The sequence below is a fragment of the Camelina sativa genome, chromosome 12, assembly GCF_000633955.1.
Source record: "Camelina sativa cultivar DH55 chromosome 12, Cs, whole genome shotgun sequence".
Taxonomy (NCBI): domain Eukaryota; kingdom Viridiplantae; phylum Streptophyta; class Magnoliopsida; order Brassicales; family Brassicaceae; genus Camelina; species Camelina sativa.
The window spans coordinates 5,687,611-5,712,859 of NC_025696.1; the positions used below are offsets into that span (position 1 = coordinate 5,687,611).

Sequence of the window (25,249 nt, forward strand, 5' to 3'; positions counted from 1 at the left end):
TACATGTAAACAAGTTAATTAAAGATGTCTTGTCCCGGAGACAATAGTCTTTTGGGATCAAACATAATTTTCCTCCTCAAGAAATCATACCACTTTGGTCCAAAATGCTTAATCCAATCTTCTTTTCTTGTATAATGCATCAAATATTCTTTAATCTTAATTCCCGAGTTTTCACAAAACTGAATTATCTTGTCGTTGAGATTTTCGAGTTCTTGCCAATTTTGAGATCCACCAGCTGACTGCAGTAATCCGATCACATAAAAAACGTCTTCGTCCGGTGACATCGTTGACATGAGGTTGTTCCATCTATATATTACCAACACAAAATCATGTTAATTATACGTTAACGGGACCGGGACACATAACTTTAACTTTTTGTTATATCTTATATGGCATCGAACGTACGTTCAAAACAAAAATATACAGAATTAAAATGAATTACTTGTTTCGGTTTGTGGGATAAAAGAGAGTAACACCAGCAGTTGCGGTTTGGTTGAGAAGAAGGCCACTGATAACACCATCATGAAAATCTAGAATTCGAGATTTCGGGACAAAAATATTTAGCCATGGATGAGGAACTTCCCATAGCCCTAAAGATCTGAGTTTCTCTTCCTCGTTTCGGACACGGTTCAAGAAATCGAAATAAGGAACATCTTGTATGAACATGAAACCGGGAGCAAAACCTAGAGTTTTAGATAACATGTCCATCACCTACAAACAAATATATGAGCTAGATAATTAATATGATGATATGGTTACCGTGATTCGTAGATTTGTATGAGTCGGCGGTTAAAGCGTATATATATAATTCATGATTTATATCTAGTATTATATTTATTGTGCTTCATAGGATAAATTAGTGATGATGGTGATGATAATGTTCTGATGATTATATACTGATCATCATGTGAGGATAATCATCATGAAGAGATTTCTATGTGTATGAGTGTGATCTATATATATTACCAGGTTAATGATGGGAAGGGTCGTGCTATCATAATACTTGGCTACTTCGAGAACATAGATGATACGATGGTCATTGACAAGAGATGCAACTCTTGTTTGATCGGAGAGTGGAAAAAAAGAGGTGTCTACGATGCCGTTGGACATCATCAGTTGACCTTCCAAAAAGTCAACTCCAAGATCATTGGTCATTGATATCAAACGCTCTTGGTCTCTTTTAAAAGCCGAGAAGTCACTGTAGAGTATGCGAGACCATTTCACCTGCATTATATTGTATATCAATAAATTAATCCATTAGTATCTTCGTTAGATTGTATGGTCTAATTTTTTATAAGTAAATAACAGAATCATCATATGTAGAACATAACTTTTACTTTTAAGTCTTATGTAAAAGTTTTTAACTATATATATATATAAGACATACGTGGGTAATATATAAAATTAAATATTGACATCAACAAGATTTGCAAGCATAAGCCAATATTACACTCGAGCAACTCCTAGGATTGACTACGGAGAATCTAACTAAACGTAAGCAATATCAGAGATTAATTCAACATTTGTATAGAATTTTATTCAAATAAATCGGACTGATCAGCATATATGTTGACTTCAAGATACGTTCCAAACCAAATCAAATCAATTTGAGAATTACGACTACTACCATTATTTTAAATTGATCACGTTATAGAATGATACGTACCCTTGTGGGTGCATGACCCAAAGCAATTCTGGCCCTCGTAATAATACCAAATTGACCCAAACCTCCTAAAACACCATAGAACAATTCGGGGTTTAACTTTGGAGAGCAAGTCATCAGATCACCTTTTCCTGAAATTAAAGTATAGATTATGAATAAAACGACAAACTGCGAATAATAATTTAATCACAAATTAGCATGAAGGATCTCTCTTCCTGACAAAAACATGTTTTAAAAAATATTGCGTTTATACTGATTATGGCGTGTGAGTTATCCTCAAGAATCAAATTTGTTTTTGTTATTTTTTAAAAATTATGTTATAGTCAGTTAGTCACCACTACACATGCATATAATATTAACTCGCTGATCTTACTACAGTAGTCGCTTGCAGACAAAAAAGTTTAGCATCTAGAAGGCCATAGATACTGTTTCGTTCCTTAAGCTATTCTTATAAAAATTAAAATTGTAAAGAGATTAATTAGTGAAGTTTTTGGTTTATATACGTACCGGTAATGACGTCCAGCTCATGAACGTTACTAATCTGAGGACCGTGTCTAAACGTCTGACCGCCGATACCAGCGTTGGACAACGTCCCGCCAACGCTGAGATACAAATAATCCGTCCAAGTAACCGGCGAGACGCCTCTCTCTACCGCCGCCTTCAGAACATCCACCCACATCGTCCCGGCAGCCACGTCAGCGTAAGTCCCGTCTGCTGAGATAACAACAGCCGCTGGTTTAGCCGCCATGGCGAGACACGTCATGTTGACGACGATGCCGCCAGGCGCGGAGGCTTGGCCACGAAGGGAGTGGCCTTGTCCCCGAGCAGCCACTTTGAAAGTAGGCTCGGGGATGGATGAGACCCCGTTGTAAGAGAATCCTCCGTTGGCGAAACCGAGGAGACGGGCCACCTCGGTGGGTGAGGAAGGGCAGAGAACGGCGCCGGGACTTTCGTCGGTTATGTTACCAAAGTCATGAGAAGCGGCGGAGATAGAGAAGGGATCGGTTAGGACGGTGAGGTTGAGTGTTATGGGTAGGAAGACATCAATGCCCTCCTCTGACTTGGTTAAGGTTGGGGTTAAACTTATAAAAAGCGTTATTAGGGTGATGATGCTTAAACCGAGATTCGTAGTCATTCTCTAATTAATGGAGTAGGTGAATGGGAAAACGAGACGGAGGATGAGATACTATTACTATTAGCGTCTTGTTGATTATGGGATTAGTATAAGAGATCAATTAGGATGTATGATGAGATGTATATAGAACCACACAGAGAGACCATATATATACGATAATGTACACGTGAAAATCTTTGCGTGTTTTTATTGATGTTGATATTTATACAAGTCTTGTTGACGCCAAAAAATTGAGATATACAAGTTGTTCGTCCAAAATCTAAATCAATACCATATTATATATATATATATATATATATAAAAATGTGTTTATTTTTAAAAATATAAATATTTGACTGCATTGACTTCAAAATATTTATAGTATAGTATTTCGCCAATCCTATTATAGTTTTCTCAGTCCAATTTAGGAGATCGAAATATATAAGTTGGACTGAGAAAACTAAGTCTTGTTTTTTTTTATGAACACCAACTAAGTCTAGATATTCAACAACACTCCCAAAGGAACTAATATTCGATCGGTTTTCCGTTATTGATTAACGTGTGCATAATGAAGTTGATATTTAGATTTTTATCATCTTCTGTTAAATTAAGTCTTTGCTGCTAAGAAAATACTGTAGTACAATGTGCGAAATTTCAATTTCAAGTCTTTTATAATAGTTTAAAATATTATATACGTTGAGATATACAAATACAAAAATATATGTAGATTTGAGTGTAGTTGAGGTAGTTCCGTTTTGACTTTATAAAGATGTGATTATTTAGTAAAGATCACATAACGTAAATTTGAGATTTGTGGAAACCGACCAAACTCCGAGTCTGTGGGCCGGTTTATAAAATAACACATTTTTTCACCCTAGTAGTGTTCCGTTGGCAGTTAAATATTCCTTTAAAAAGTTCGTCCAATTAACGTAACTTGAAACTTTCCCATAACAATAACACTACTAATAGAATAATAGTAAAAAGAATATGCGAACACTACAACAGAACCAGTTCTTATTCAACCACTGAGAGTACTTCAGGAACCTTCCTTGCATCATAGTTTCCTTCTTTTCAGAGATAGTTCATCCTTCCTAAGTCTTTGATCCCAATTTATTGCTTCACTTAAGTTACCTGTCTTGTTTCATCTCAGTTTCTTTTTTTTTTTCATTTTCCAGGTTAAAGTTTAATCTCAAATGTTTTTCCATTTGGGTTGAAAAAAAAAAAATGCGACCTTGTATTATATAAGACACCCAAAGTGTTCGTTAATACCATGTAATAGTAATAACTTAGTGTGTCCCTAACTTCATATCGAGCTGTGTTTTCTATTTATGGAACATGTGTCGGTAAAATAAATTTGATTAATATGTACTACATTCGAATAAATCAAAGAAAACACTTGTGTTTACGTATTAGATTCGTTTAAGTTAACCGGCTGAGGCTGAGCTTTTGAAACTACATATTAAAATATTGGTTATGGTCTTAATTATGGATCATACATTCATATACCCTTAATTTCATCGTTTTATATATATTTGTTTTCCATTTTCCTTTGGTTGCGTCGTTTTGTATTGCCTTTTTCCTATTAAATTGCATGTTTTATAATCAATTGGACCGGCGCAGAATTGTAAACACATACGCAAGTTCAGTAGCGTGAGAAAGCAAAAGGCTCATTTCATCTCGAACTTCACTTTTTCTAGTTTCTTCATTTCGTCTTCACAAAGTATCACATGCCAAGTAAGACGTACGAACACTTATGATTATATATTTGTTATGGATTATTTAATCACAAACTCTATCCACTATTGAGTTGTCATTGGTAAATTGAAACTCAATGTATTATTATAATTAAATCGACTTGTTTTTTTAATTTTTCAACTCACTTTGCAGCTATCTATGTTAGAGAGTGAAGCACACGAATGATATCACCGACTCACACCGTCCCGTGATTACATGACGCCCTACAAAGAAAACTGTTTTGTAACTCTGTCACCCGTAAGATTATTGATTTATTTAAATCAATGTTAAAATATAAATACATTTTTAGTCGATATATATATTATATGTATAGTTTTGATACCACACAATAGTCGTGTGTAAAAACAACTATCGAAGTGGTGAGTTATGTGTTAAGCGATAACGTTCTAGCTAGCTAGTGCACCATATATATAAAGATGAAAAGCATATATGTTATAGTCAGTAGTTTTCAAACCACAAATAGTCGTTTTGGATATAGTCGCATACTAGAACGTTGATTAGATTTTCAAAGTGAATCTACCATTGTTTTTTTTTTCTCCCACAAAATCTTTTTCACACACAACAGACAGAATTATTTTGTTCGATCCATGTGCTAAAAATTCGTAAAATATCTGCAAATAGCTAGCAAACGAGTAAAATGCTAAATTATATAAGCCATTTGATAGAGTCTCTAGCTAGACGATTAAAACGCTTGCGTCCAAAGACATTAACATATGTGGTAGCAAATTAACTACGAAATTATGTCCCACCCACCTATGAAAATATACTCGGCAGCCGGTTTTTCGTCATCTAGTATCGCAATTCGCAAGTCGCAAACACCTCTTTGAGAAAAGTTTTTGTTTGTAAATGGTCAACAAGTTAAACCCTTACCACTTTTATAAGTCTTTTCCACAAAAACAAAAACAAAATTCATTAGTCATTGTTGACCAATACAAAAAGGATCTGGAACTGGAAGTGGAAGTAATACAAAAATCTAAAGTCGTTTTATAATGTTGTATTATTGTGTAATAATTAATAAATATCCTAAAATAGCCTAAAGTCCGTGTTAAAAGTATAGAGAAATGCTCTAAAATAGCATTAAAACAAGTTTTATGGACAACTATAACATACATTCCATAAATTTCTAAAATAGCACTATTTAACATATTAAAGTATTTAAAATTAATTTTTAGAATTTTTCTTTTTAGGTTTGGATTCTCAATTTCACATTTAGGGTATAGTTTTGATGGGTATGGTTTAGTATTTTGAATTTAAAATTTAATTTTGAAAAATTAATTAATATCATTTTTAGAATTTTAGTGATGTTGTGCTAAGTTTTGGAAAAAAAACTTATTATTATGCTATTTTTGAGAATCTTCCAAAAAAAATAGATTAACATTAAAAAATAAAGATATGAACCTTTACCAAGTTAAATTGGGCCTGTTAAATTGAAACACTAACTGGCCCATTAAATTTCCTTATTTGTGTAAACCGGTTAAGTCCAAACCGGGAGCGACTCATGTGTTAGTGAAGCGAGATCAGTCAAAAGAAGAAAAGGCTTATTTTTTCATTGTTCCTCAGATCGAAGCGAAGAAGAAGAAGAAGAAGAAGAAGAAGAGCAGCTTAGCAAAAATGGTAAATCTAGATCCGTTCCTGTGTTTTCAATCGCAGATAATTTGATCTCTTTGTTTACTGCTGTATGATTACTGATTTTGTTTGGTTTGTTTATCCTTTTTTTTTTCCGGTGAGAAGGCGGCGAAACCGATTGCGAGTCCGATTCCGGTGGCGCTGTATCCGACTTTGTCCGTTTTCACTTTGACGATTGGACTCGTCATTACTGCTATCTTCTTCATGTAAGCTTACACTCGATCTGATCTCTAGATCTTTTCGAAATTGCCTTTCCTAATTCCCAATTTGATTTGCTTGATTGGTAGATTAGTGAAACAGTTCCTGATTGATTCGATATGCCCTTTGATCATCTTGATTGTACCAGAGTTTGATTAGTCATTGGGTTCTCTTTTTTGTGTGGTAGTCATGACTAGGTTATGAATTATGAATCATCTAAGGCTCTACTCTAGTTTCTTCATTGTATTTGAAGCCTGACCAACACTGTTACTGCTTATATATGGTTTCTGCTCACAATGCATACTCGATTGCTAGTTTTTGGGAAGCTATAAGTTCATCATTCTCATGTTCTCTTTGTTAGATTTGGTTTATCTCTCTTAAATACTAGAGTTTGTGGTAACAAAACATGCCAGGGGTCTCGCTTTAACTAGCTTTTGGAAAATGTGTGAGGTCTACATGCTATCATGGTATAAAGACTCCCAATATATCAATGAGTAAAGGTGATAGGATAGCCTATGGAATCAGTACTTTATAGATTCATCGAATGTAACAAAATGACTGATCATAGATTTAGTTAAGACACAAGAAAGTTAGATTTGTATAATTCTCATTAAGCAAGGAGCCTCAACTTTTTAAAGGATGGCAAGTTCGAGTAGATATGACGCGATTTTGTTATAAGTAACGAGTCGTCTGGGCTACGAGCAAGTGGATTTACCTGCCTTGAGTTAAAAAGTTTAAGATAGACTGAAAACCATTCGTATTAGGTTACCCGCAGTCCAATCATATCAGAAACTTCTGTTATTTGCTGCAGTCCCACAAGGATTGATCAAAGTGTTGTTTTAACTTACTCCGTCATAACATTTGTGTTGCAGCTACGAAACTACCTCATCCAGGAAAAACCGAAGCCTCGGAAAGGAGCTAGCTACTTCAGCAGTTGCATCTGTTTTCTTGGTATGGCTTCTCTTCTTCTCAATCATTCTCTTGTCTTTAATATCTGTCTTACATAAATAAACCTAATGTTGGGTTTGAAATCTGTTCATTTGCAGGGTTTTGGATCGTTGTTTTTGCTTCTTGCTAGTGGTGTTTATGTCTAATCCTTCTTCCTCAGTATTATTGCCATCTAGTTCAAAGACAAAAACAAGTTACAGATTTATCTATCTTTGTTCAAGTGAAATCAGAGTTATGAATGTTGTTAGACTTTGAGAAGTAGTCTTTAAACACCAAGTTGCAAACTTGCAATTAATTATCTTGTGCTTTTGAGTGCTAATTATCGACTTTAGATTTGGCCGCTATTAGAACAGCGTATGCGTCGTTAAGTTAATTAATTACTCCATATTCCTATCAATCAGAACTAGCTTTGTCATGAGGAAGATACTGATTTTAACCCATAATCAAAATGTTAACACAACTTTTATGTGATGATGGTAAGTGAATTGTCAAACTGAACAACTTATTTTGAGGAAATTCTTTTATTCGCTGGGTTTAAGGATTTGCATATTTAGTATTTCCCGGGACGAAGTTTACTCCAGGTGGCATAAAATATAATATTAAAAAAAAAAACAAAGGAGAAGAGAGAAAAAGGGACATGGAGAGCGAAGAAGCTGCTGCGACTGTTCAAGCCACCAGGCCGAGAAGAAGAGTATCCAGGACTCCGGTGACGGCCATTGTGCCGAAGACGAGAGTTCGTAAACCCAAGAAAAATGAAGAGTCTTCTCAGTCACCGTTTTCTCAACAGCAGAGTCACAAGGCCACTGTTGAGGACAAGTTCTCTCAGTGGAAGGCTCTTGTTCCCATTCTCTATGATTCGTTTGCCAACCATGCCCTCGTCTGGCCCTCTCTCTCTTGCAGGTCTCTGCTTTTTCTTGTTTTGGGTTTCTTTTTCTTCTGTTCTAGGGTTTTCGATCTTTTTGTTTTGGAAAAGTTATTTCCTTTTCGGGAAATAAAAATTCAAGCTTTGTGCTTTTGGTAAGGCGATTTAGTGAGATTCCCACTTTTACTAGTGAAATGCTGATAGATTTGGATTTTTTCTTAGCAATTTTCTGGAATTTGTGAGATTTGGACATGTTCTAGTTAGGGTTTATACAGTTGATGTGAGTTAGCTCGGCCTCCATGTTTTTATATGTTTCTTTCTCTTATAGTTTGATCTGTTGTAACTCATTAGCTGTATGATGTTTCCATTTTGAACATCTGGAACTTGTTTTGATAGGAGAATGATCAAGTGGTCGTTGGTAACAACAGTTGGCCAATTCGGTTTTAGTGTTCTGTTTTGTTACATTTTGGTTTCAGATGTTTACCTGTGCTAAGATTTAGTGAAAGTGTTTATTTTTTGCGTAAAGAGGTTCCGTTTTGTTGTAACTCGTATTTGATTTGAGCAGATGGGGTCCAGAGCTTCAGCAAGCAGCTTCGAAGACTCAACGTCTCTATCTCTCGGAACAAGTGGGTTTGCGCTTTTTCTTGTTGTTTAAACATTTTTTTCTGGAGGAAAAATTATATCCAAAGTTTGTCTATTGCTACTTATATTACCTTTGTTTCTTGGTTCTGTCATTAGACTAATGGCAGTGTGCCTAATACTTTGGTCATAGCCAATTGCGAAGCTGTTAATAGACAGGTAATTAGTTTTCTTTTCTACCAAAGCTCGTGCTTTTGTCCTTTTGTTACTCTCTGTGATGATGAAATTATTGAAATGTCGTTTCTTTATATGCTTTCAGCTTAATGAAGCGGCTCACTCTCCGTTGGTGAAGAAGTACAAGACCATCATCCACCCTGGAGAGGTGTGATTTCCACCCCTTTCAAGAGATATCCCTGTATTCTCATTTTTCTTTGTTAGATGGATTTACCGAATATGCATTTCGTTTAAGGACTTTGACTACTGCAAAAAGACTTTTTTATGTGTACCCTTCATTAATCGCAGGTCAACAGAATCAGGGAACTCCCGCAAAATAACAAGATTGTAGCTACTCACACCGACAGTCCTAATGTAAGCTCTGCTTTCTAGGGTCATCAGCCTGATAAAAAAAAGTTGCTTTCGTGATTCAGTATCTTTGTTTGAACGTAGTTCTAGTTTCAGTCATGCAATTATGAGATATCGGTTTTCAGGTTCTCATTTGGGACACTGAGACTCAAGCAGACCGGTATGCTGTTCCTGGAGCTCCAAATTCTTGTCCGGATTTGGTATGCCCTTGTGATAATATTTGTTGTGTTGTCCCACCGTGTGAAACCATATGCTTGTGCTACCTTTTTTTGCATCACCTGAACAACTTTTATTTTCAGTTACTAACTGGGCATCAGGATAATGCTGAATATGCTCTTGCAATGTGCTCAACCGAACCTTTTGTTCTCTCTGGAGGTTTGTACTGGTTCTATCTTTGTGTCATATCTTGGAGGTTTGCTGCAAGTTTGTATTGGTTCTATCTTTGTGTCATATTCTTCCGTGCAGGCAAGGACAAGTCCGTTGTTTTGTGGAATATCCAAGATCATATCACAATGGCTAGTACGGATTCCAAATCGCCTGGATCAAGCTTCAAACAGACTGGTGAAGGTGGTAATAAAACTGATTGTCCTTCTGTTGGCCCTCGAGGCGTATATCATGGCCACGAGGATACAGTTGAAGATGTGGCATTCTGTCCATCTAGGTAACTTCTTTGGGCAGTCTCCTTGTTTTAGGCTCTAAGTTTATATTCAAATGCAGAATTTTCTGATGAGAGAGAGAGAACAGACTTTTCTGATGTTTTATTCGTTGATATTTTGTTGTGTCCTGCAGTGCACAGGAATTCTGCAGTGTTGGTGATGATTCTTGCCTAATGCTATGGGACGCAAGAACTGGCACTAATCCTGCCACGAAGGTACCTTTCTATCTTTTTAGCCATATTGGAGTTCTTTGTTTGACCTTTCGGTTTTCAGTTTCCATCTGTTTATTTCTGTGTGCTGGCAGGTTGAGAAGGCACATGATGCTGATCTTCATTGCGTCGATTGGAATTCTCATGACAACAATTTGATCCTGACAGGGTATTGATTTTCCACACTTGATTGCTTGTCCAAAACTACAAAGATGTTACTGTTCTCTCACTCAACTTTTCTACACCATTTGTCCAGGTCAGCAGATAACACTGTCCGTGTGTTTGACCGCCGAAACCTGACCTCTAATGGAGTTGGTTCACCTGTCTACACATTTGAAGGCCACAAAGCTGCTGTTCTTTGCGTTCAGGTTTCAACAACATGCCCCTAGTTCTGTGTTTTTTCTTTCTTCATATTTTTAGTCCTGCATGTGAGAATACCTATCTCCAGACTCCAGTGACACTGCTTTGTAATCAATACAGTGGTCTCCTGATAAATCATCTGTGTTTGGGAGTTCCGCAGAAGATGGTCTCTTGAACCTTTGGGATTATGATAGGGTAAGTATAATTTTTCAGATTCACATTAAAAAGTGTTTTTTACTTTCAGGTTCATCATAGTCATATATATATATCTATGTGTGTGCATCAGGTTGGTAAGAAGTCCGAGCGTGCACCCAAAAGTCCTGATGGACTTTTCTTTCAGCATGCTGGTCACAGGTTCTCAAGACATCCTAATTCTCTTGTTTTCATTTTCCTTTTACTCTATTCAGTTCTATAATCTCCTTGTATAAATTTTTTTAGGGACAAAGTGGTCGAATTCAACTGGAACGTATTGGACCCTTGGACTATTGTCAGTGTTTCTGATAACTGTGAGAGTAGCGGTGGAGGTGGAACATTGCAGGTACTTTTTAAAAAACTTGCTGCATTTACTGGGAAACCTATCTATCATTAATTTTCTTGGTAAATTTGAAAACTTTGTTATGATTGTTAATTATGCAGATATGGCGGTTGAGCGACTTGATTTACAGAGCGGAAGAGGAAGTCTTAACAGAGCTAGAAAAGTTCAAGTCACATGTTTTCACATGTACCTCTAAGCCTTGAGGAAGTAATCCCATGTCTATTAGTAAGTTGCTGCGGGTTAGGTGCAGTTTTGCGGAAATCGGTATGCGTATGTGAGTTAGGCATTAGTTTTGTGGGGGAAATTACTTGGTTATGTAGGCCAGTAATTCAAAATATTGGTAAATTTCAAACTTCAGTGATCTTTCAGGATTCTTGATTCTGTTTCTTCGGGTAAATGGTAGGCACCTAACTTGCTTGTATTTTTCAACCATTCTTGTGAATCCAAACTTGGTTAAGCATGACGAAACTAAACCATCAGAATGAAATCCGGATCTTAATTATTAAGTACTTGACTTGACCAATGTTTCACTGAATCCATTCAGTTCTTTCTTCCAACAACAAAAGCAGGTAGAAAATTGTGGTTCTTTCACATCGATTTGGTTTCATTTCGAGAAAATCGGTTCTGCATAAACCAGGTTGAACCGGACACTAATTTTACTTTTACAGGGTTGTTATGCAATCTTAAAGACCTGACATATATGCAAACTTGCAGACAATTGGAGTTAAACTCTTGGGATTGTGGGGTGAGGGAGTTAGGTAGCGACATTTGAGGATATTTATTGCAAAATATCTTCTAGTAGATTCTCTCTTCCCTTTCACCTCTCTCCCTCTCGTTTAAAAACATCTAGTACATACTAACCCTTTCATGGGGTTTTGGCTTATCTGACATTAAGTACACTACTCTTTCATAGATATAAGACCATCAGATAGGGTGTCCATAGGTTTTGTTGGATTCTCATCATTGATTAATTGTAGCTATAACCAAACAAAAACCTTTATTGTCGACACATACAAACACACATTATATACACTGATATACACACACACGTTTTGAGTTTTGTATCTGTACGTGAATATGCCAAACTATTTGTTTGGAAGAGAGGAGACAAATTTGTGGCTCAAGAAGTACTATCTCTCCATTGTTCAAGGTTGAGTCCTTTTTAAAATCCTAGCCATTACACCCCTCTTTTTTTTTTGTCTGGTTCTCTTTATGTCCCCTCGACAATTCGATATCCTATCGATGTTGTTGTAGTGATGCTACACCATTTAAACCGATCATTGGTGTTTTGCACAATCTAACCTGGATGGATTATCATCTACCTCATTTAAAAAAAAGACATTGGCTCACGGCTCACCAAATTTCTACTTGAGAAAGATGTGTGTATGGTGAACCAAGTTTAAGCCAAAAGCTTTGTCTAGAGTGCAAAGCTTTTAGGTACTAATACACTTGTTACTGATCTATAAATGGATACAATGCATCTATAGTTTGCATAGTAAATATAGGAGTATGAAACACGTGACCACCTTCGACTGTGTCATTTTCAAGCTTCGAAGATCAAGAAAAAGTCCTTGGGTCACGGGAAAATACCATGGTAGCTAGATTTTGGAGCTCAAGATTTTGACTTTCCTTGTACCTACTTTTGTATATCAACACAAACAATCTGTATTATGCAAATATATAGGCAATCCATGTTAATATCATCATATCATGTTTTTACTTTAAAAAAATCGATTTTGTGTACATCAGAAGTACATATATAGAGAGATTACAGTCACACACAACTTGAGTAAAAATAATAGTTTTTATATGTATTTGTTATTGAACTCAAAGTTGATTCTTGGAGAGCCAGAGCTTCTTCGGGATGTGCAAACTCATCGCAACCGACAAAAAGCCTCAGCAAGATTGTCTTTATGCTTCGTCGGATTAAAAATAATTCAGATTTCGAGAATTAATAAATGTTGGGTCATAAATATATATTATATACTCCCTCTCTTTTATAAAGAACGTCATTTTAAAGAAAAAAATTTATTACACAAAGAGTGTCATTCTATATTTGTGCTTTTTAATGTTATATTTTTTTTTACTTCTAAACCCAAAACTATTTTCATTGAATTTAAATCATTAATTACTAATTAAATAAGAGCAAAATTATATAATTCAAACTTTTCTTAATTTGTTTGCAATGTGTCAGAATGACACTCTTAATAAATTTTTTTCAATTGTGAAATAAATTGTGAAACACAAAGAGTATATACTAATGTGGATTTAACGTAGAAGGAATGCATATTGATTATATCAATATTTTTATGAGTAATTGTAATTATCAAATTTAAGTCTTGATAGTAAATATATAGTTTTCTAGCTAGTAATGGGTCATTTTCTGATTTTTAATTAAGTAAACGATAGGGACGATATGATAGCTTACGGATCTGCACTACCTTTGATGAAGATCCATTTCGGTGTATAGTGCAAAAAGTTTGATATAATTAAGTTTAACTAAAGTAAAGATAAATCTACAATAATAATATCTTCGTCTAAAGAAAAAGTTGCATACTATCGATCCAAAAGAAACATATTCGTTTAAAGAACATTTCTTTATGAACATACTCGCTAAGGAATCAATAGTTCATGGTGTATTGGTGGTGTTGTTATGATGATTGCCTACAAATTCTAAGGGTAAAAAAAAGCAAAAGCAAATATATTTAACGTCTTTATATTCTTTACTATACATATAGTTGTCTTAAATAAAATAAATTATCGTGTCGATTGACTATCTTTATAAGTTACAACTTTTAAACAATAGTCTTTGACCTATATTTTACAAGTTACAACCCAAGCATGTACTTCTAAGGAAAAAAAAAAAAACTTTAAGAAGACAAAACTCTCAAACATAAAAGAGTTTTTAACCCCTTGATCTTTGGTAACCTCACAATTATAGGTTTAGTTTCTTTTATACACAGTGATACACTACATTTATCTACACATGTTTATATAAAATGTAAATAGAAATCTGAGTAATTTGGATGAATATGTCAATATATATGTAGCTGCATGCAAATACGTATGTGTAAACAAATAGTAGCTATATATATAATTAGATTGAGATGGATCTTAAGAGTGATGACACAATCATGGTTAGGTTGATTAAAATAGGTATCCAATCAAAGGTGGATCAGTACCACTGACTCATAATTTGCATCTTTTGGCCCTACCTCTGTCATCTTCTTTCTTACATGTGATCTCTTCCTCTCCAAATATTACCATTTTCTTTTGTATTCGTCCTCACTTTTTTTTTAATCATCAATTTTTCAATGTTTTTTAATTATTATTATTCCTTTTGTTATAACTTTCTTATTCAATATACATATTTTTTTTCCTTTGGGACTTAATACACTCGATGTGATCCAAATTGTTGCATATGCTCTACTTACTGTATTACATATTTAAAAGCACGAAATTACATTCGACCATTTATTATATGTAAAATTGTGTCCAAAGAAAAAAAAGGCAGATGTGTTGTTAGAAGAATAAGAAAGACAGATATGTTTAAGTGTTTAACACATAAGGTATAAATAGCGACACGTTGTTGGTACGTTTGGAGCATATATGTCGCACACCATGCAAAATCTTCTCATCACCCATTATTCACACACACAAAAAAAAAACGTTGGAAGCTAGGCGGTTCAACCGCTTCTAATGCGACGATAGGTGAGCTTTGCTTTTGATGAGGTGACTTGATATCTAATTGACATATGTATTTTTTTTTTTTCTTTTTGCCTTTAGGACATGTTGTTGGTTGTGTTGTGTGTGTGTGATTCTGAAGTTTGGTTCGTTTCTTTAAACCGTATTTAATGTCTGTTGGAAAAATAAAAAGTACTCGCTGTATAACTAAACCTAACTTTCTAACAAAAATTATGAATAAAATATTGAAAAGCTACCGGTATTTTCATATATAGTTGATTATCTCATACTAATAACGACATTATATGTACAGCAAAAGTTTCTTTCAATTATTTTGGGATTAGAATGGTTGAAAATGACATATTTGTGAAAGAGTAACTATTCATTAAAAAAATGTTTTGTCTTAGAGAAATATCTAGTTTAAATTATAAACAAAGTTAACATATATAATCTCCTGTAGATTTTTTGTAATTACAGTCATATACTATATATAAGTTTCATTTTTGTAAAATAATTTATTTACGATTTTCTCATATATATTTGATAAAACAGAAAACAATATATTAAATTTGAAAATCGATAAGAAGGAATTAAAGTATATATACTAGTAATACTTAGTTAATCTCAAGATTAAAAATCTAAACTCTCTTCCCCAGTGGCTTTTGGGCTCACAGAGACACATCATCACACACACACACTCTCCCTTATAAATGTTCAGCCAAAGCAATCTCTCTCCATTCATTCTCACCTTCTTCGTCTCCTTCCCCTAATCCCCAAACTACACACTCCATCCTCAACCTCAACCCCCTCCTACATAAAAAGTCTCTCTTTTTCTCATCCAAACACACCGACAAGTAGAAGATTCCTTTTTTAAAAAACTATGGCGAAGAAAGCAAGAATTGTCATAATCGGAGCCGGAATGGCTGGTCTCACAGCGGCTAACAAGCTCTACACAACCTCCAACGACATGTTCGAGCTCACCGTCGTCGAAGGTGGTTCTAGAATCGGCGGTAGGATCAACACCTCCGAGTTCTCATCCGAAAAGATCGAGATGGGTGCCACGTGGATCCACGGGATAGGTGGAAGCCCTGTTTATAGAATCGCCAAGGAGACTGGTTCTTTAGTCTCCGACGAGCCATGGGAGTGTATGGATTCCACCAGCATTGATAAAGTTAAGACCTTTGCTGAAGGTGGGTTCGAAGTTGAGCTTCCCGTTGTTGAATCCGTCTCTGGGTTGTTCAATGCTCTCATGGAATTAGCTCAGGGGAAAGATATCTCTCAATCCGACTCCGATTTGGCTCGTTTCTCTGCTATTTACGAAACTGCCACTAGGGTTTGTTCTTCTCCTAGTAGTGTTGGGTCGTTTCTGAAATCTGGGTTTGATGCTTATTGGGATTCAATCAGCAATGGAGGTGGTGATGGGGTTAAAGGTTTTGGGAAATGGAGTAGGAAGGCTCTTCAAGAAGCCATTTTTACGATGTTTAGCAACACGCAGAGGACTTACACATCAGCTGATGATCTCACGACGCTTGATTTCGCGGCGGAGAGTGAGTACCAGATGTTTCCAGGGGAAGAGATCACCATAGCTAAAGGCTACCTCAGTGTTATTAAGCATTTGGCGTCTGTGCTTCCTCAAGGTGTTATCCAGTTGAATCGAAAGGTCAGAAAGATCGAGTGGCAGAGTAGTAACGAAGATGGTCTTGTGAAGCTGCATTTCTCAGATGGGTCTGTTGTTTTTGCAGATCATGTTATTGTTACTGTCTCTTTAGGGGTTCTTAAAGCAGGGATTGAGAGTGATGATGCAGAGTTGTTTAGTCCTCCTTTGCCTGATTTCAAATTAGATGCTATTAAAAGGCTTGGTTATGGAGTTGTCAACAAGCTTTTCGTTGAGATGTCGCAGAGACACTTCCCGTCTCTGCAACTTGTGTTTGACCGCGAGGATTCGGAGTTTAGGTTTGTGAAGATACCGTGGTGGATGAGAAGAACAGCCACTATTAGTCCAATCCATAGCAATTCGAAGGTTTTGCTTTCTTGGTTTGCAGGCAAAGAAGCTCTAGAGCTTGAGAAACTAACGGATGAGGAGATCATAGAAGGTGTCACGACCACTATCTCTTGCTTGACTGGCAAGGAAGTTAAGAAAGACGCTGCAAAAACTTTGACTAATGGCTCTTTGAATGATGGTGGTGAAGTAGTGAAGATCAAGAAGGTTTTGAAGAGCAAATGGGGAAGTGATCCTCTGTTCCGGGGTTCTTATTCGTATGTAGCGGTTGGATCAAGTGGGGATGACCTAGACGCCATGGCCGAGCCATTGCCAAAGATTAATAAGAAGGTTGGTCAGGTAAATGGTCAGGTAAATGGTCATGATCATCAAGCCAATGTTCAGGAGCTTCAAATCATGTTTGCAGGGGAAGCAACACATAGAACCCATTACTCCACAACTCATGGTGCCTACTATAGTGGTTTAAGGGAAGCCAATAGGCTTCTTAAGCATTACAAATGTAATTTTTGAGTGTTAAATTTTTTTTAAGAATATGTTTTGTTTATTTTTGGGGGTCAATGTGTTTAGAGAAGCTTAATTAGTTTTGTAACATTTTTTAATTGTTTTTTGTTACTTTTAATTTGTTTTTTTTTTCTTTCTTTTTTCTGTTTTACTTATAAAATTACAAGTTTACAGCCACGTTCTAATCTAAAAAGCAAATTTCTGAATTTTCTTTCATAGATGAGTCTCAGGGGACAAAAGGAAATTAAATAATCAAAAAGGAAAGTTAAAAAGAAAGCAAGATATAAAGATGTATGTATAATGGAATTTGCATCTTTGTTTGTTCCCTCACCAGTCACTTTTAGTCTCACTCACTAGTACTCTTNTTTTTTTTTTTTTTCTCTCTCTTTATTCTTTAAGAGATTAATAATTTTCTTAGTCACATTTTATTTGTGAATTCCATGGATACATATAAAAATATGCAAAAAAATATGAATATAATTAATCGAATTTTTTTGATGTAATTTGGATTATCCAATATTTAAAGTCAAAATGGTATTCTAGACTAAGAAAATAGGTGGAAATTGGAAGAAGAAAGGAACAAAAGAAAAAGCTTAGGATGCTCCGATCCCACCTATATACATATACAAACAACCCTAAGAGATTCTTAAAATTTTATTTTGTGTGGTGAGCTTTCATGGACAGGATCCGCCGAACCCGCCTAGTTTCCAGCTTGCAAAGCCATATATTTATAAGCATTTATACCTTTTTCATGTATCAAATCTTATATACAACCCTCATGTTTTCCTTTTTATGTAAATTATTTTGAATCCAATATTTGAAACACAATTTGATCTCCGACATATATAATTTTTGTCATTTAAAACTAAAACCACAAGACTCTCTCACTATAGCCTAGCTATTTGTATATGTCGAATCATCACGAACCATTGCGCCACTATAAATTTATTGAAATAATTGAGAAGAGATTCATATTCAGATTTTGAGTGATGGAATGTATTGTTACGTTATTGCTTGTCACCACGACAAGTTTTATAACATGAATGGAAAACATTGAGAAAAGTGGTGGGTGTCATATGGACAGGTCTTCTATTGTACACTAGGATTATTAACTGTCTCTACGCTCACAATATATACAGTTTCATCATGTATGCATCATGGTCCTACGAAAGAGCATCGACATATATATTGAAAAGAAAAACATATATAAAATTATGTAGAGAGAGAGAGATGAATGGTCATCATCATCTTCAAATTGGTACCCAAATCAATTGATTTGATTCAACAGTTATGTACAATGTGTAATGAACAAGTGGTAGTGGTAGGGTTTATTTCACCAATTTGCTTTCTACATATGTGTATCTTAAATTTCAATTATTTCGTGACTCTTCTAATTTGATTTTACTATACTAATTATAAAAAGAACACTCCATCAATTTTAATAATCATGACTCATTTAACAAAAATTTGAGATATCAGAATATCAATATTCAAATTTTTTTTGTATAATTACTTATATTTTATTTTGATGTATATAGCAAATTAATAGAGTTGGAGGGGTCAAGAAAACATGGGAAGTATGTAGTAGTATCAAATTATAAACTACTTTAAATCAAAACTAAAAGCACATAGTAAAAATACCGTGAACTCAACTACGATTTTTTTATAATTTGCATGTCATGGAATTCACAGAATATATGTTAGTTCCTTTAAGAAACTACAGTAAAACCTCTATAAATTAATAAAGTCGGGACCATGAAATTTTATTAATTTATAGAAGTTTTAATTTATCGATAAATTAATTTATTAATTTATAGAGAGACTTTCCTAATTTGGTAAAAAATATTTAAAATAAGATTTAATTTTTATAACTAATATTTTTATAAAATAAATTATAATAAAAATAACAATTATCATTTTTATATAGTAAAAATATTAAAAATGAACTCTAATAAAAATTAATGTGTAGATATACACATATATTTAGATAATTTTCTATAATTATTAATTTATATTATTGATGGGACCATATATTTACAAAGGAGTTTCAAAAAAAAATATTATTTTATTATATTATCGAATAGTGTCTAAAATTACACTAATTTCAACTTGGGACTGGAGAAATTTATTAATTTATAGAGATTATTAATTTACCGAGTATTAATTTATAGAGGTTCTACTGTACTTAGCATAATTGTTCCGTTAGCACTCACATAACATATCGGGATCTTGGCCATGGTTGTGACATACTGACATGTTGAGTCCAATTTAGAAAAAAGAGTATCCAATTTAGAAAGAAAAAAAGAGACAAAACTATGCGTTTTATAGCAAATATCATCTACTCAAGTGGGCTTTTAATCTGTATATCTGACTTTTATTCAATAGGGGACATGGTCATGATGTGTTGATTCATAATATCACATATTTTTATATTATCTTAAAAACTACAAAAAAAAAAAACATTAAAACTTTTATTTAGGCTATGAATGGCTGCTGGTTTTTAACTGGTTTTTAGATTTTGGTTTTTAGCTTTTGGATTTTGGTTTTTGATTTTTTTAGTTTTTGATTTTTGCTGTAGATTTTAGTTTTTGCAAAATCTTGAATGGTGACTTGATTAGTTTTTGGTTTTTATGTATAATAATTATTTTAAAAATAATAAAATAATGATTATAATTTTTATTAAAAAAATAAAAAAATACAATGATGCAGAAAAAAAACATACGTTTATTGCATATAGAAAACACATTACTGCAAAATTACTATCATCATCATCGAGAACTCCATAATGAAATTAGAATAAATATATATTAGAAAAAGAAAAAAAGAAAAAAAGAAAAAGTCACGTTGAAAAACCCACAAAACCCACAAAATGTGGTTTTTAGATTTTATGAATAAATGGCTAAAATCTTCCAAAATCTGGTTTTCCTAAATACTAGGAAATCTACTTTTCTTAAAATCGTGAATGGCATAGAAAGTTGATTTTACATAATCTAAAGCCAAAAACTGCACCAAAATCAGGTGCCATTCAAGGCCTTAGTATCACTTTTGCAGTGAATAATACAAGATTCCCGTATTTAGTATGTTGTTTAACATGTTACCGCCACATAGTTGGATATGTAGTACCTAGTTAACATCTAAAGTAGAAATATCAAGTTTTCTCTCCCAAACACGATAATTGAGGAGCCTCAACAGCAACCCTCTTCCTCCGACGCCGGTAAAGGAATACTTTACCGGCGTCGGGACTCAACCCGATTCTCTAACCCTTGTTTTCGCTCTCGTAGTTTAGCTTTCTTTTTCGTCTTGTTGAAGTTTTTTTTCCCCTTTTATCCCTCTCTATCCCTCCCCACCGACATGCATACAACAGCCGATCTACAATTCAAAGAGGACAGATGCTGGTCGGAGCTCTACAGCTCTCTACCGCTTCAAAACTCTTTCCCGGAGATGCTTTATGGAACCCCAAACTTTGTCAGATCTGGTTTTCTGATCCACCAAGGGGAACTACTAAACCAGGTAATGGTGATGGCAGGAGCAGATCCCCGACCATCATATGCGCCTTGCCTGGTGGAGATGTCGACGGCGTACGACGGTTTCCTCTTCTTGGTATCGAATTCCTGTACCAGAGACTTCAAGCTCCCAGGGTTCGTCTTTTACGCCGCAAATCTTGTTTCAAACCCCCAATCACATCCCCTCCCTTCACCGGAGATGCTCGAGCTTTTGAATCAGACATCCGCTCAACCCGGCCGCCGTGTGACCCCTAATCTGATCCCGTCTGTGAAACTAGGTTTTTCGCTGCTGGGCCTTTCTGTTCTCGGCCCATTAAGGTTATTGAGCCTGCTATCAAAAGCTGTCTTAACCGAACGTCCCCTGCTTTTAACCAGGTTTGAGCGGAACTCAAATCTCTTCTACTCTAGTCAATATATGTGTAGATTTATGGAACCATTTGTTCGAAGACTGCATTTGGAAAGTAAATCACCATTATTGCTAGCTTGGTTAGGGATTGTTGTAGAAAACCTGTTTGTAGATTGACAGACTGATTCTGCTCTTGAGGCTAGCAACTTGAATGAACTCGGCATTATGATCCAGACCTTTTGGCGCTGTGATTACCGATGTATCTTCAAGCACTTGCCTTCTCCATTTAGTATGCTCATCGAGACCTTTAAACTGCCTTTTATCAACTTAATGAAGTATCCTTCTAGAAACCTGAAGACCAATGGCATTATGACCCCATCTCCATGGAGTGGGTGTTACCATTACAGTCCTCAGAGGTTTACACCGAAGCATATCAGCTTCAGAACCATTACCACCACCCGGCCTACAACCCATCGAATCCTTGCCAAGGCGATGCTTCTGCTTCTGCCCCTTTCCTTGGAGAGCTTTGTGGCCCTGATTCACCTCTCAACGTTACAAAGTCGTTTGACTGTGACTACCTTGTCAGCTATCGGATTCTTCGATGTTGATCAATCTTGCAACCAGGATCTCACATGTCTCAGCTTGCTTCTTAGCGACTGCCTCATAGCTCTCTTGGATTATTGCTTGATGCTTTTTATCTTCTTGTTTATGACTTTGGGGAAAGTCTACCTTTGTAATCTTTTTAACCTTTTAAACTCTGGATTTTCAATTTCCTCCCTTTGTATGGTTTCTATTTGAATGAATGAAGCTTATCTGTGTTTCAAAAAAAAAAAAAAAAGTTAACATCTAAAGTAAACATACATCCACTATAATACATGAATTATATGAAAATTTGATATATTTGAAACTATTTCACTTGTTTTTCTAGAAATCTAACTTATTGTTGCCATCTCGCGCGGAAGTGAAAAACAAAAATATTAACTTAACAAAAATTATTCAGAATTACATATTAATCACGTGAGATTGGATATATAGGTATTTCGAATTAATCCTAGTCTATTTTGCAACAGATACATTCTATGTAGTTTCTACATGAATTATAATTATGATAACATCAATTATAGATAGACCATCGTAATCAATAATTCTTCCCTTCAATCATGTGAGGAAAAAGAAACCTGATCGAATCAACAAAGATTCGATTTCTTTTGGTAAGACAAATTTGTATTTTTAGATAATTATTTTGATAGTTAATATTTAGTACTTTTTTGCTGCTAGGGTTAATCAAAATACAGGAGATCCAGTGTCACTTGCTCCAGAATCGATGGATCCTCTCATTTCCGTCATTTACAGTATTTATTTAGTTTCATATAAAATTATATATTCAGTATTTTAATTACCTTTTTCTATTATTCTATTTGTGTTTATATATATATTTTTTATCAAAATATGTTTTTTATACGGAATTTTTGAAAACTATATTCGTTAGTTTTACTCAAAATCGTATCCAGTAATCTAAATCCTAATTATGATATGAGATTTGTACAAGTTTAAGAAACAAAAAACGTATTTTCTGATATTGTTGTTCCAATAAGTTTATTGTTTGGTCAAATCAAACGAGAAAGCTATTTAACTGGACTCCTCCACTCTATTATTGTGAAATTTGATTTGCTTTTTTTCATTCCTAAAGAAAAACAGGAATGTCCCACTCGTTGTCTTTTTCCACATTTGTAAAAATAAAATAAACAAATTATAGACGCTAAAATAAAATATTTAATGATAATAAAATGCTGCCCCTAAGCTTCTAGCACACTTTTTTTCGTTGTCTATGAGAAAAGAGGTCATACACCCAACCACAACAGAGACGACTATATTTCTTTATCATGAATCGATATATTTATTAATTTATAAATCTTATGAATAGTGAGTGAAATAACTCATGGAGCCTTGATTGCTGGTAAACTAAATCTAACTTTATCATATGTAAATGGTCTATATAGAAAAACTATTATACTATATATATATATATATATATATATATACGACATTATGGTCCATATATACCTACTATAATAATCCCGGATTTAAAACTGAAATCTGCTGATCGATGACTTTAACTCCAACGAACTACAAGTGTCGTGGGCTAGATCCTTAAAGACAGTCAATATATGGTGCTAGCTAGAAACATATGTTGAAGTTTTCGGTCGACAATCTTATATTCGGAACCTCGCTACAGTGACTTAACCTTCGCAACGGACTTACAAGGTGTTGTCGCAGGGATTTTGCATCACATGTACATGCATGTCTTGGCCCGTCCTTCAACCTCTCCGACAAATGTTATTGTAAACTTGAAATTAATCTTGTTAATGCTTGCGTAAAAAAATAATCAACGAAATTACCTTTACAACTATTTATTTATGACATTGTATAGTGTTGTACTCGATAGAATTAGACTAAATTAAAATTACAATAGTATTCGTCACGTGGTTTACACATGCATACTGCATGCTGATCGGATATGTTCCACGATAGTTACTTTACTATAATCTCATCATATGATATGATATAAAGACTCTTACTGTGCAATATTAAACTATAACTTCAACATACTGATCAAGTCTTATAAATCTGTATAACAAGGACATCTCGTGGAAATTTATTTAAGATAATCGTTATAATTTAAAAATAATATTTGTCTAAATAGATAAAATAATTTATTAATTTATTCATGCCTCATAGGATTTTACAAAAAAAAAAAACAATGGCCAATTTACCAAAAAAGAAAACTCAGCAGTGTGCGGCTGATCTGCGCATGTGGACTCCATCTTCATCTAGTGGTTAGATCTTTGATGTGTCTGTATTTTATAGGGTTTTAATTGTAGTTTTTAGGATTGTTTTGAGTCTTTTCCTAGGTCCAAGTGTGCTTTTAGAGTCCAATTTGTCCTTTGTGAGTTTTTACAGGTTCTAAGTGACTTTGAAAGGAATCTGAGCATTTTGGGGGTGAAAATATGCATCTGGAGCCAATTGATTGAAGACTGATCGAGCTAGAAGGCAGATGGAATGAGAGCAGAAATACGTTCCGGATCGACTGATCCTTTCGAGATCGACCAATCCAGTCCCCGACGCAAGTTTTCATTTTTTGTTTTAAACCGACTTTAGGGTTTTATTTTGATATTTAAGTTAGAGGCACGGCCTCCAGAGACATAAGCTTTATTTTCTGAGACTATTTTGTATTGAGAGCAAAGGGAGAAGATCTCTAATCTTTCTTGACACTTTGGAGAAGATTTCTAAACCCTATTTTCTATTCTTTTGCAATTCAATTATGTTATCTTCATCATTGATTTGCTGTTTCTGCTTTTCCATGTCTGAGTAGTTTCACTGTTGGGTTTAGGGTTTCATAAGGGTTTCTATGATTAATTGATGCTAGATTTGTTAGATTAGGGATTGATCTTATTGTTCTTCATCTATAGTTGTTCTTAATGCTTAAGCTAGATTGATCACCTAGATTAAGATCTTAGGTTTAATTCATCGGGGCACCAAAAGTGTTGTTGAGTTGCTTGAAAAGAACATAGGTGAGCAAGGTGATCCTTAGCCAATGACAGTTGAAGTTGAGGTACCTTGTGAACATAATCAAACTTGAACTTATTGCTTGCTAGGATTGTTTAGATTCAAATGAGGGTTTAGAGTTTTATCAATTTCTTGCATAGATAGCTAATGCTGCGACAGTAGGTTAGTTTTACATTCGAGATTTGAGTTCAAGAACGGTGTTTAATGCTATCCCAATTTATCATCTAATTTCGTGGTCATGTCCCCTAACTGATTCCCTGCGCCCAATATTTCCTTTCTGATTTAGAAACAACTTATTTACTTTTCCGTTTCTAGATAGTTACTTGATTCGAAAACTTTTCCATTGTCTTAGCTATATTTGATCTTGATAATTTCATAGTGTAATTGTTTGGTCCCTGTGGATTCAATCCTGAAGTGTTACAACGATACCACTAGATCGTGGTGGAGTATACATTAGGTTTTAATTGACCTGTTGATCAATCTTCACTCTAGGACTAGGAAGCTTGAAAGATTTGCTAACTCATCTTGCGGATTGTTATGTTAAAGAACGATGCTTTTACCT

The 25,249-nt window shown here is 34.7% G+C and overlaps 4 protein-coding genes across 4 annotated transcripts; 3 read left to right on the plus strand and 1 right to left on the minus strand.

Moving 5' to 3' along the window:
• On the minus strand, window positions 1-2,892 carry LOC104730350 (cytokinin dehydrogenase 4-like). The gene is made up of 5 exons (XM_010449512.2): window positions 2,171-2,892; window positions 1,667-1,794; window positions 967-1,224; window positions 443-711; window positions 1-306 (listed from the first exon to the last, which is right to left on the minus strand). The coding sequence occupies exons 1-5, from the start codon at window positions 2,796-2,798 to the stop codon at window positions 15-17; spliced, it is 1,575 nt and encodes a 524-aa protein (XP_010447814.1). The 5' UTR covers window positions 2,799-2,892; the 3' UTR covers window positions 1-14.
• Window positions 6,012-7,632, plus strand: LOC104730351 (transmembrane protein 258-like). Its single transcript, XM_010449513.2, has 4 exons — window positions 6,012-6,146; window positions 6,264-6,364; window positions 7,229-7,307; window positions 7,403-7,632. The coding sequence occupies exons 1-4, from the start codon at window positions 6,144-6,146 to the stop codon at window positions 7,448-7,450; spliced, it is 231 nt and encodes a 76-aa protein (XP_010447815.1). The 5' UTR covers window positions 6,012-6,143; the 3' UTR covers window positions 7,451-7,632.
• LOC104730352 (WD-40 repeat-containing protein MSI5-like) lies at window positions 7,734-11,593 on the plus strand. Its single transcript, XM_010449514.1, has 15 exons — window positions 7,734-8,204; window positions 8,732-8,792; window positions 8,905-8,964; window positions 9,065-9,127; window positions 9,268-9,333; window positions 9,453-9,527; window positions 9,627-9,702; window positions 9,793-9,988; window positions 10,117-10,198; window positions 10,288-10,361; window positions 10,449-10,560; window positions 10,673-10,747; window positions 10,839-10,906; window positions 10,991-11,090; window positions 11,189-11,593. The coding sequence occupies exons 1-15, from the start codon at window positions 7,942-7,944 to the stop codon at window positions 11,288-11,290; spliced, it is 1,473 nt and encodes a 490-aa protein (XP_010447816.1). The 5' UTR covers window positions 7,734-7,941; the 3' UTR covers window positions 11,291-11,593.
• LOC104730353 (probable polyamine oxidase 5) lies at window positions 15,432-17,409 on the plus strand. Its single transcript, XM_010449515.2, has one exon. It carries the CDS (start codon window positions 15,652-15,654, stop codon window positions 17,278-17,280), a length of 1,629 nt encoding a protein of 542 aa, XP_010447817.1. The 5' UTR covers window positions 15,432-15,651; the 3' UTR covers window positions 17,281-17,409.